This window comes from Carlito syrichta, unplaced genomic scaffold (genome assembly GCF_000164805.1).
Source record: "Carlito syrichta isolate Samal-C Ts95f unplaced genomic scaffold, Tarsius_syrichta-2.0.1 Scaffold287564, whole genome shotgun sequence".
Classification (NCBI taxonomy): Eukaryota; Metazoa; Chordata; class Mammalia; order Primates; family Tarsiidae; genus Carlito; species Carlito syrichta.
The window spans coordinates 7,975-21,024 of record NW_007231660.1 but is presented as its reverse complement, the minus strand read 5'-3'; the positions used below and the strand labels follow the sequence as shown (position 1 = coordinate 21,024).

Sequence of the window (13,050 nt, the reverse complement as noted above, 5' to 3'; positions counted from 1 at the left end):
AATGACTGACTGTATGTTCTATCAGGAACTCAATTCACTCTAGAATTTATTCTGTATATTATTTCCAAAAACAGTTTGAAATATTTATCTTCCATATATAGTTTATATATGGTATGGCTATGTGGCAATTCTGTTTTCTACAATAATTCCATTGCTTATAAAATTTTGGGCTTCTAAAGCTAATAACTTATTTTGGTATAACAAAATTTTCAGAAGAAAATAAATAATCATTTTTATTTTAAAACATAGGTATTGATAAGGCATGTTTTGTAAGACAAGTAACCACTATTTTTTGACTGGAGTAAATAAAAGTAAAACAATAATAATCATTATTAAAACAATATATTCATACCTGACAACCAAAGAAAAATATTATTCCCTAGATCTTCTTTAAATTCATCATTAAAAAGTTTACTGGATTCTGGAAATGCTTCCTGGAATGTTGCATAGATAGCTTGTGCCAAACAATCAGGATATACCTACCAAAATAGAGTCATATTAGTTTATTCCTACATTTTATGCAATATATGTCAACTATTAAAGAAATTATTATTTATTATTTATAAAATACTTATTTTCCTTTTTTCTTATAACTTGTTTTTGGACATTTTATTACTTCTTTTTGAATTTCTATAACTGAGGGACATTAACAAAAAAGGGTGGAAAATCAAGTCAATCTGACAGCATTATGAAAAAAATGAATTCAGATAAAGAATGAAGTCAACAATTATTTCTCTTATCTTTGCTATTGTTATCCCCTTTTATAATGTGATATATACGGGTCATAACAACAAAAAGTATATTTTTTAATAACTGAATGTTGTTTGGGTGAGTTTATATGTTTAAGTAGAATTGTTTAAATATTAAAACTATAATCAGATATCAAGAAATATATGGCATTACCAGGATCCTGTTAGCTTTCAAATCCCTAAACTACTAAATTCTTCTCAGGGAGTAATTAAACTTAGAAAGATATCATATTTTTCTATTAAACACAAATTTATACAACTATTTTGGCATCTTGTATTTAGATAAATATTTACAATCACATAATAGGCCTATAAATTGTAAAAGCGTAGAATTAGAAGGTTCCTTAGAGGTTAATCTGATAGACTAAACAATGGTCCAAAGATATACATGCTTTAATCCCTGGAACCTGTAAATGTCATTTTATATGGCAAAAGGGCTTTGCAGATGTGATTAAGTTAAAGATCTTGAGATAAGCAAGTTATCTTGGATTATCCCATGGGCTCTACATGTAATCACAAATGTCCTTGTAAGAGGAAGACTGAGGGAAATTTGACTATAGAAGAGGAGAAGGCAATTAAACATCAGAAGCAGATGCAACCACAAGCTAAGGAATACCGGCAGCCACCAGAATATAAAAGATGCAAGGAACAGATTCTCCCCTGGGGTCTCCTAAAGACACCAGTCCTACTGAAACTTTTATTTTTTAGCCCTATAAGGCTCATTGTGGACTTCTGGCCTCCATAAACAACAAAAATAAATAAATAAATTTCTGTTGTTTTAAGTCACTAAATTTGTGATAATTTTTTATAGCAGCAATAGAAAACTAATACAGTCACCTAATCCAGTAATGCTCCAATTTGTTGGCAAGTTTTGATATTCTTTTAAAATCTCCATGATTTGGGGGGAGGAGAGGGGAGAAGGGGAGAACTCCATAATATATTCATATATTTAACTTTTATTGAATGAGTCATGAACATTCTTACTATCAGAAATGATCATAAATTCTATTTGTGGTATACCAATGATGAATAAGGGGAGCTTCTAAACATTTTCTGTGAATATCCCACCTTCAGGAGATTAAAGGAGATCAAATGTCAAACTATTTGGAAAATTTCTGAAGAAATACCATGTGTGACATTGGAAGAAAGGAAAGTAAAATTCATACCAAATATATTTAGGTTCAGAATAACTTGTACTGGATTGTGGGATCCAAAGATAATTTTTTCTTATTAATAGTAATTCATTTATTTTCCTTAGGTAAGATAAGTCAGATGAGTCATAGGAACAAATCCCACTTATTTGAATGAATTAAAAATAGTGGAGATTGGTCAATGAGAGATGAGGCCCACTTATACTAAATAGCTCTGGAAGACATAGACCTGTGGGGAGGTGGCCTGGCTCTCACACATAAAAGCGAGGATAAAGAGATTATTTTTAAAAGACTCAGCACAAATCAAGGAGTTTAATCACTAAGGTGAACGTCTTGTTTTTTTTCAAATGAAACTTTGAATCTTGATTATCAACTTCTTCCTGAAAAATGCTACTGAAAATAGGAACTAAGAGAAAGTAAGTCTTGATCTGAGACAGGTTGTAAGTACAAGATCTATCAAAATATACATCCATCCCAGGGAAAAACATTTGGACCATAAAAGTAGGACCAGAAACTAGAGAATGGGATATGCAATGGTACTGCCACGTCCTTCTTTGTCCACATTAAAAGGCCTCTCTCTTATCCTTTAAAGAGCCCTGTGTTAAAGCATGCTCCATTTCATTCAAGAAATAAGCACACTCAGTAAATACATATTAACATAAAACCTACAAAAGAATAGACTACGTAAAAAATATGAGTAGAAGAAATAGCTGATTTGTCATCTCTAAGCAACTGACTTGCGAAATGCCTAATCAATAATTTACTTTTTCCTGCAAATTAAAAACATCAATATTATCAGAGAAAATCCTAGTCTATCTTTCGGAACACCACTATTCCATAACACAACAATCAAAAAATCATGGATCTATCCAACCCCTTCATTTCATAGACAACCCAGCTGTTGATCTGAAAGGTTGAGTGACTTTCTAAGATAATTCAGGTAATTAGCAGCAGATTCTGAACATGAAGCTGAGTCTCTCTATCCCCAAAATATTACGAGTTTCCCTCTACCACACTTTACATATGTGTTTTTGAGTAAGATAGGCCAAGATTAAATGCAAATATTTGGCAAATTTGTGAATTTAGTTTTGTTTATATTTTTATTGTAAAGGACAGTTAACTTTTTAAGTCTGCCTTACTCATGAAAACATCTGCAAATTCCAAAACACTTGTGAATTTTTGATTTACAGGTTGCCAATGCTACAAAATATTTAAATATGGCTGTGTTCAGAAATGTGAGATGTTATACTTAAAAATACCCAATAAGATTCCTACAGTCTTCGCTTCAAATTACTCAAGAACATTAATTATTTGAATCGTTCCTATTTACTAGTTACTGTAACAACAGAAAAGCAAAACAAGCATTTGATTCATAATTTTATGGATTGCATTTTACTGTAACAGGTACTTAGTCCTTAGGTATAATATAAAATACTCTTAAATGAATGCATATTCATTAAAAAGTAAAAGAAAAATGACATGTAATTTTGTAGATCAATAGAAAAAAATACAAGAAAACACATAAAAGTCAATAATTTTCAAATTATTAATAAGCAAACAAAATACCTTTACCACTAGGGAGAGTTGGTAAGAATTTGAGGCAAGGAAATACAATATTCTGTGGGGGATGGTAAGAGCTTAACTTTACAAATATTTCCATTATTTACTCTATGCCAGACAATTTTGCCTTCAAAGGTAAAAAACTGTTCCCAGATGTGTTTTAAAAACAACTATATTTTTCTATTTCATTCACTAAAAATAATTGGCATAACTATTAATTTCTATGTTTACCTGAAAGAATGCATCCTTTCGCCTTAGAGGTATGCTCATGAAAAGTGTCACATAACTTTCTGAAATTCTATCAAATAAGCAATCTTGATTTTCTCTATCAGGCTTAAAAATGTATGAAAGTAAAGTCAATATTACAATGTAAAAGTAGAATTTGTTTGCATAATGTCAGTAATTTTATTTAAAAGAGATAAATTAGTATAGTAGAATGAGCATACGTTTTAGTATAATGTAGATCTGAATTTTCACACTCACTTGCATTACCCTGGCAAGTTAATTAAGTCCCAGTTTTCTCATCTGTCAAATGTAGGTAATTTATACATACCTTAAATTAGTATAGTAAAATAAATAAGGACAAAGGTAATATTTATTGAAACTTTGTATTTCAAGTCCTTGGCAAGTACCTTTGTACACAGAAAAAAAAAATGCAAGCATTTGATGAGTTAATGAAGATTCTTGAACACTAGTTGTTATAGTAGAAGGGCATCCATGATTTAGTTAGCGTCTACTGCTCTATAACAATTCCAACTCTTTCAATATCAGTAACTCACGTGAAATTTTCTTTATTTTTTAACTTTATTTTATTATAGAGATGTGGGATACAAGTCAGAATTAGGTACATAAGTAATATGCATGCAGGTGAAATTTGGGCCTCCAACTGGTCCTCACTTCCCCTGGTCTAGGACCAGGTGCCCTTTTGTTATGTCTCCCATCCCTCCCTCTCCTGGCAGTGTCCTGCAACGCTGATCTCTCACATGTGCTATTGTAATTAATGTTCAGGTCCCACTTAAGAGTGAGAACATGTGGTATTCAGTTCTTTGTCTCTGTGAAAGATCAGTTAGTATGATGATCTCCAACTTCATCCAATTTGCTGTGAAGTCCATGATTTTGTCCTCTTTTATGGCTGTGTAAGACTCCATCGTGTATATGTACTACATTTTCTTTATCCAGTCCACTTTCAGTGGGGAGTAGGGTTGGGTCCATGTTTTTGCTATTGTGAATAGTGTGGCAATAAATGTGTGTGCAGGTGTCTTTTTGTAGAACAATTTATGTTCCTCTGGGTATATTCCCAGAAGGAGGATTGCTGGATCATATGGAAGGTCAATTTCTAGTTTATTTAGAAATCACCATACTATTTTCCATAGAGGTTGAACTAGTTTGCGCTTTCACCAACAGTGTAGAAACGTTCCCTTTTCTCCATACCCATGCCAACATCTGTTGTTTTTTGATATATTAATGATGGCCATCCTTATTGGAGTCAGGTGGTATCCCAATGTGGTTTTGATTTGCATATCTCTGATGATTAGTGAGGCTGAACATTTTTTTAAATGTATCTGTTGGCTGCTCTGTCTTCTTTTGAGAAATGTCTATTCATGTCCTTTGCCCATTTTTTGATCAGGCTGATTATTTTTCCTTTTGGCTTGAGTTCCTTGTAGATCTTGGATGTTAGGTCTTTTTCAGACACATAATTAGCAACATTTTTTCCCCATTTTGTGGGTTGTCTCCTCACTCTCTTGATGGCTTCTTTTGCCATGCAAACATCTTTCAGTTTTATGGTCCCACCTGTCTATCTTAGCTTTTACGGCATACGCTTTTGGGGATTTGATCAAGAATTGGTTGCTTAGTACCATCTGCTAAATAAGGTTTCTTTTCCTGGTGGTTGTTATTGATGGTTTTATTGAAGATGAGTTGGTTAGGAGATTGATTTTTTGTTCCTGAATCTCTGTCCTGGTCCATTGGTCTATATGCCTGTTCTTGTACCATTACCAGACTGTTCTGATGACTGTATTGTTATGGTAAAGTTAAAGTTTGGAAGTGTGATACTTCAAATTTGTTCCTTTTGCTGAGAATTGTTTTGGCTATCATGCTCTTTTCTTTTTCCATATGAATTTCTACATTGTTGTTTCCAAGTCTGAGAAGAATGATGCTTATAGTTTGATGAGCATTGGATTGAATCTGTAGATTGCCTTGGGTAGGATGGACATTTTGACAATATTGATTCTTCTAATCCATGAGCAAGGAATGTTTTTCCATTTGTTTGTGTCATCTTTGATTTCTTTGAGCAGTGTTTTGTAGTTCTCATTGTAAAGGTCTTTTAGTTCTCTGGTTAGGTAGATGCCAAGGTTTCTCTGTGTGTGTGTGGCTATTATGAATGGGAGTGTGCTTTTTATTTGGTTCTCTGCCTATTTGTTGTTGGGTGTATAGAAATGCAATTGTCTTTTGCACGTTAATTTTGTGCCCCAGACTTTACCAAAGTCACTAATCAGTGCAAGGAGGTTTTTTAATGGACTCCCTTGAGTTTTCAAAGTATAGGATCATTTCATCTGTAAAGAAATCATTTGGGCTTTAACTTCCTCTTTTCCTATTTGGATACCCCTGATTCATTTCTCTTGCCTGACTGCTTTAGCAAGGACTTCCAGCACCATGTTGAACAGGATGGGTAAAGAGTTGTTTTGTTCCCATTTTCAGGGGGAATGCTTCCAACTTTTATTCACTGAGCAATATGTCGGCTGTGAGCTTATTATAAATGGCTCTTACTGTTTTTAGGAATGTTCTTTTTATGCCTAGGTAGGTGTTCAAGAGTTTTTTTTTAATCAAGAAGGGATGCTGTATTTTGTCAAAAGCTTTTTCTGCATCTAATGACATAATCATGTGGTTCTTGTTTTTACATCTGTTAATGTACTGAATTATGTTTATGGTCTTGTGGATGTTGAACCAGCTCTGCATCCTGGGAATGAAGCTTACTTGCTCATGAATGATGACAATTTGCTAGAATCTTATTGAGAAATTTTGTATTAGTTTCTCCAAGGAAATTGGCCTGTAATTCTCACTCCTTGTCAGGTCTTTGCCAGGTTTGAGTGTCAGCATGATGTTAGCGCCATAAAATGATTTGGGGAAATTTCCATCTTTCTCTATTGCCTGGAATACTTTCAATAATACTGGTATCAACTTTTTCAGCTGGAAAACCATCTGGTCCAGGGTTTTTGTTGTTGTTGTTGTTGTTATTTTTCTGGGTAGGTAGATTTCTTATGACATAGTCAGTTTCCTGGATAGTTACTGGTTGGTTTAGGGTTTCACTTTCTCCTTGTTCCAACTTTATAAGGTTGTGTGATGTCAGAAATTCCTTCATTTCCTTTAGGATTTTTAGTTTATTTCCATACAGGTGTGCATAGTAATCTCTGATAATCTTTTGAATTTCTTTGGGGTCAGTTGTGACTTCATCTTTTGCATTTCTAATTGTATTTATTTGGGCCTTTTCTTAGTCAAGTTGGTTAGGGGGTCTGTCAATCTTATTTACCCTTTCAAAGAACCAGTTTTTTCTCTTGAGATTTTTTTCTATAATATTTTTGTCTTCTATGCCCTGCAGTTGTGACTTTATTTGGTGATTTTTCTGCTGAAGTTAGGATTTTGGTGGTCTTGCCTTTCTAGCTCCCTTAGGTATGATGTTAGGCTGTTTATTTGTGATCTTTCCATTTTATTGGTGTGTGTTCACAGACTTATAATTTTTCCTCTTAATACTGCTATCATGGCATTCCAGAGATTTTCAGATGTGTCTTTGTTTTCATTTGTTTCCAGGAATCTTTTAATTTCTGTCTTGATTTTCATGTTGACCCAGAAGTTGTTCAACAGTATGTTGCTTAGTGTCCATGTCTTTGTGTGTTTGGGGGGGATTTTGTTGGTGGCAATATTTATTTTTATTCCACTGTGATCTGAGAAAATGCATTTTTTTATCTTTTGGGTCTTTTTATGCTTGATTTATATCTAAGAATGTGGTCGATCTTGGAGTATTTTCCATGTGCTGATGGGTAAAATGTATACTCTGTAGTTGTCAGGCGAAGTGTTCTATAGATAGCTATTAAGTCAATTTGATCAAGCATCAAGTTGAATTTCCACATCTCCTTATTGACTGTTTTTTTTTTTTTTGCCTCAATGTTTTATCAGGGTTGTTAGTAGGGTATTTAAGTCTCCAGTTTTGATTGTGTAAAAGTCAATGTCCTCTTTTAGTTTACTTAGTAGTTGATCTATAAACCCTGGTGCTCCGGTGTTGGGTGCATATATATTTAGAATGGCTATTACTTGTTGGTGTACCACACCTTTTATCATTATGTAGTGTCCTTCTGTATCCTTTTTAAGTTTTGAAGCTTGAAGCCTGTTTTATCTGATATTAAAATAGTTACTGCTGTATTTCTTCTGTTTTCCATTCACCTGAAAGTTTATTTTCCAGCCTCCAATTTTGAGTCTGTTGGTGTCCTTTGTAGTGACATAGGTTTCCTGTAGACAGCAGATTGTTGGATCATGCTTTTTTATCCAGTTTGTCACTCTATGTCTTTTCAGTGGTGCATTTAGTCCATTCACATTCAGGCTGATTATTAAAATGTTTAGAAGGCTGTTTTAACTTTTGCATTAATATATGTGTGTGTTTTCATTTTCTATGGGTGCACTGTATGCTCTGTTGACTCTGTATTTGCCTGTACTCTTATGAAGTGCATGGTTGTTCTTTTTTTTCTTCTTCTTCTTCTTCTGTGCTTAATACCTTCTTAAGGATCTCCTGCAGAGCTTGCCTGAAAGCAGCATATTCTCTTAGGGATTGGATAATTGGGAAGGATTTTAATTTGCTTATCATTGAGAACATCAAAAATTGGACTTCAAATCCCTCTGGTTTGTAATGTGTCTGCAGATAAGTCTGTAGTGATTCTGATTGGTCTTCCCTGGTAGGTAGTCTGAGCTTTTTCTCTCACTGCCTTTAGGATTTTTTCTTTCATACTTACTTTGTGTGGCCAAATTACTATGTGTCTTGGATTTGGTCTTTTCATGAGATGGCTTGTGGGGGTTCTCTGAATTTCTTGTGCTTATCTCTGGCAAGATGAGGAAAGTTTCCTTGGATGACCTCATGGAATGCTGTTCCAAGGTGTTCTCCATTTCCCTTTCTATTTCAGAAATTAAAATATTTTCTTGGATAAGACAACCACTAACAAAATTGTGACATGATACACTAGAAACAAAGTAAATATGTTGTAAGAAGGAAAAAAAATCTCTATAATAATGTCAATATTATAGTTAAGTTCTAATGTAGCACCCTGGATTCTGGCTCAATTAAGCAATGAAGAGATGAATTAGAATCCAAATCCATGAATTAAGCAATAAAGATGAGCTAAAGAGTATAAATTATTCCAAATCCATGAATTAAGCAATAAAGATGAGCTAAAGAGTATAAATTTATATATAATGTTAGTTATGGATGCACAAGCTAGCAGTAATGATTTTTGGCAATGAAAACAAAAAATTATAAAATTTAGTGGTAGTTTTCTACAAAATTTGCAAAACAAATGAGCAGGGATTTATAGATATAAAGGATTTTCTATCTAAAATGAAGTTAGCTTAGGTTGCTACTTCAGTGACTACACTGATGCTCAGAAAAGTTAGAATTATTTAAGGTTATCCAGAAAAGTCAACAGGAGCCAGACAAGAATTCAGATCGCTAACTTCCAATATAACTCTAGTATCTGTTTGTTAAGTTTATATAGGGAGATAAAGTGAAAGTCATAATGATAATGTTAATAGTGATCACTTAGGCAATAGGCAGTGGTTTAAGGATACAGGGTTGTATAACAATAAATGAGATTCAATATATATAATTTACTTGGAAAAGTTAGCATGTTTGCACTGCACAATCTACACTTAATATGTACATAAAAAATAAATTTAATTTATGCAAGCAGAAAGTTCTAGGATATGTTTGATTATTATGATTCAGCCTAGTGTCTAGGCCATATACACCTCCACAGGAGACTAAGTGCAAAATGGTAGGGTCTTTTAAAAAAATGTTTTCTGTATGTTTGAAAAAAATTTATCTTCAGCTGTTGGGCATTTGGGTTATTAATGTATACACTAGATCAAGCTATTTAACATACATTATCTTTGCATTCCAGGAATTAATCCAATTGGTCATGGTGTATAATTCCTTTAATACGCTGCTGAATTTTATTTGCTAGTATTTTTTTGAGGAATTTTGCATCAATATTCATCATAAAAGATAATGGTAGTTTCTGTTTTGTTTTTCTGGAGTATCTTTGTCTTCCTTTTTATCAGAGTACTCCTCTTCAGTTTTTAGAAGAGCTTGAGAAGGACTGGTATTCATTTTTGAAATGTTGGTCGAATCCACCAGTAAAGGCAAAGGGTTCAGGGCTTTTCTTTGTTGGAAGGTTTTTGATTGTTGAGTAAATCTTTTTACTAGTTCTAATCTACTTAGATTGTCTATTTCTTTGTGAGTCAGTCTTGTTAGATTGCATGTTTCCAGGAATCTGTTCATTTCAAATAGGTTATTCTAATTTGTTGGCATACTTTTGTTTATATTACTCTTTTATAATCCTTTTTATTTTCATAAAATTGAAAATATTGTCCCCACTTTCATTTGTGATTTTAGTAATTTGAATCCTTTCTATTTTTAAAAAATTAGTCATTCTAACCAGAAGTTGGTCTATTTTTTCTTCTCAAGGCACTTTTAGTTTTCTTGATGTTCTCTATTGTTTTTATATCTTTATTTTTTAATCTCTGATCTAATATTTATTCTTTTCTTCCTTCTGCTAATTTAGGATTTAGTTTGTCCTTTTTCTAGTTCATTAATATAAGGCTAAGTAGTTCATTTGAGATCTGCTTTAATTTTTTATTTCTTATTCTTAATTTACAAATCATAGTTGTATTTATTTATGGGATATAATGTGTTGTTTTGTGTTCATAAATAATGTAGAATGATTAAATCAGGTTATTTAACAAATCAATCATATCTCATTTATCCTTTGTTGAGGGGAAACATTAAAATTTACTCTCTTAGCAATTTTGAAGTATACATTGTTCCTAACTATAGTGACCACTGTTGTGCAATAGATCTCAAAAACTTATTCCACCTGTCTAACAGAAACTTTCTATCCTTTGAACAACATCTCCCCATTTCCTATCCCCACCCCAGCCTCTGGTAGCCACCATTCTGCTCTCCACTTCTACGACTTTGACTTTTTTAGATTTCACATGTAAGTGACATCATGTAATATTTGTCTTTATGTGACTGGCTTATTTCACTTAGCATAATGTCTTCCAGTTTAACAAATTGTCATGAATGACAAGATTCTGTTCTTTCTTAAGGCTGAATAATATTCTATTGAATATTTACACCACATTGTCTTATCCATTTATCCCTTGATGGACACTTAGATTGATTCCCTATCTTAGCTATTGCTCTGCACTTAACATAGGAATACATGTATCTACTCAACATACAGTACTGATTTCAGTTCCTTTGGATATATACCCAAGAGTGGGAATACTGGATCATATGGTAGTTCTATTTTTAGTTTTTGAGAAACCTCTATACTGTTTTTCATATTGGCTGTAGTAATTTACATGTCTACCAGTAGTGTACAAGAGTTCCCCTGTCTCCACATCCTTGTCAACTCTTGTTATCTTTCATCTTTTTGATAATAGTTATTCTAACAGGTGTGGGATGACATCTCATTGTGGTTTTAATTTGTATTTCCCTAATGATTAATGGAGTATTTTTTCACATATCTGTTGATGATTTGTATGTCTGCTTTTGAGAAATGTCTGTTCAGATCTTTTGCCCATTTAAAAAAAATATATTCATTTTTAGTTGAAAATAATAATTATGTCTATTTATGGATATGATATCATTTCTGATCTATATATATACAAAGTAGAAAGAGTCAATCAAGCTAATTATCACATCCATCATCTCACCTTATTTTTTTGTGGAGAGAATACTGAACATGTATTTTTTTAGCAACTTTGAAATATACATTATTAACTGTAGCCACCATGCAGTACACTAGATCACTAAAACTTATCCCTCTAGTCTAAATGAAACTTTGTGTTCTTTGCTCAAATCTCTCTTTTCCCTGTCTATTCCCACCCTCCAGCCTCTGGTAATTACGTTTCTGTTCTCTGCTTGTATGAGTTCAACTTTTTTAGCTTCCACATGTGATAGCATACAGTATTTGTGTTTCTGTGTCCGGCTTATTTCACCCAGTATAATCTCCTCCAGTTTTATTCATTCACAGATGACAGGATTTCCTTCTTTTTTGAGGACAAATTATATTCCATTGTACATTTATACCACATCATTTTTATCCATTTACACCTTAATACAGGGGTCCCCAACCCCCAGGTGGCAGACTGGTACCAGTCTGTAGTCTGTCAGGAACAGGGCCGCACGGCAGGAGGTGAGAAGTAGGTGAGCAGAACTCCATCTGCTGTCAAATTAGTGGCAGCGTCAGATTCTCATAGGAGCAAAAACCCTATAGTGAACTGTGCATGCAAGGAATCTAGGTTGTAGGCACCTTATGGAAACCTAATGCCAATTATTCCCTCTGCCCTCATCTGTGGAAAAACTGTCCTCCATGAAACTAGTCCCCAAAATGTTGGGGACCACTGCCTTAATGGACACTTAGACTGCTTTTATATCTTGACTATAGTGATTAATGTTGAAATAAACATGAAAATGCTGGTATCTCTTCAACATAACAATTTAAGTTCCTTTGGATGAATATATATATTTATATATATATATATATATATATATATATATACACAGAAGTTGGATTGCAGATCTTATGGTAATTCTATTTTTAGTTTTTTGAGGAACCTCCATATTATTTGTCAAAATGAAATACTAATTTACTTTGCTCATTTGTTAATCTGGTTGTTTTCCACCTATGGAATTGTTTGAGCTCCTGATATATTTTAGTTATTAACCCCTTATCAGATATATGGGTTTCAGATATTTTCTTCCATTCTACAGCTTGTCTTTTCCCTCAGTTATTTCCTTTGTTGTGCAAAAGCTTTTTGGTTTAATGCAATCTCATTTGTTTATTTTTGTTTTTGTTGCCTGTGCATTTGGCTTCACATCCAAAAATATCATTGTACACACCAATATTGTGCAGCATTTTCCCTATTTTTTTCTAGTGGCTTTACAGTTTCAGACCTTACATTTACATCTTTAAGTCATGTTAAGGTGATTTTTTATATGAAGAGATAAAAGCTCAATTTCATTCTTCTGCAAGCAGGTATCCACTTGTCTCAACACCATTTATTGAAGAAACTGTCCTTTCTCCATTATGTTTTCTTGGCACCTGTGTTGTGAAATCAATTAACCATAAATACGTGGATTTATTTCTGGGTTCTCTATTCTGCTACATTGGTCTACGTGTCTGTTTTTACATCAGTATCATGCTGTTTTAGTGACTCAGTTTCTTAGTATATATATATATATTTTTTGAGTTGGAGTCTCACTCTGTCACCCAGACTGAAGTGCAGTGGCCGCTCCTGGCCACCGCAGCCTTGACCTGCTG

At 33.3% G+C, this 13,050-nt stretch overlaps 1 protein-coding gene across 1 annotated transcript in view; it reads right to left on the bottom strand.

The window, feature by feature from the left end:
• Nucleotides 1–352: 352 nt before the first annotated feature.
• The window catches only part of LOC103254851 (protein FAM227B), a gene marked incomplete at both ends in the record, with an annotated part of 19,392 nt that continues 6,694 nt past the window's right edge, over nt 353–13,050 (bottom strand). Inside the window, 2 exons of the mRNA XM_008052839.1 lie at nt 353–479; nt 3,692–3,793. Coding sequence (XP_008051030.1) covers nt 353–479; nt 3,692–3,793 — 229 coding nt within the window. The remainder of the gene's footprint in view (nt 480–3,691; nt 3,794–13,050) is intronic.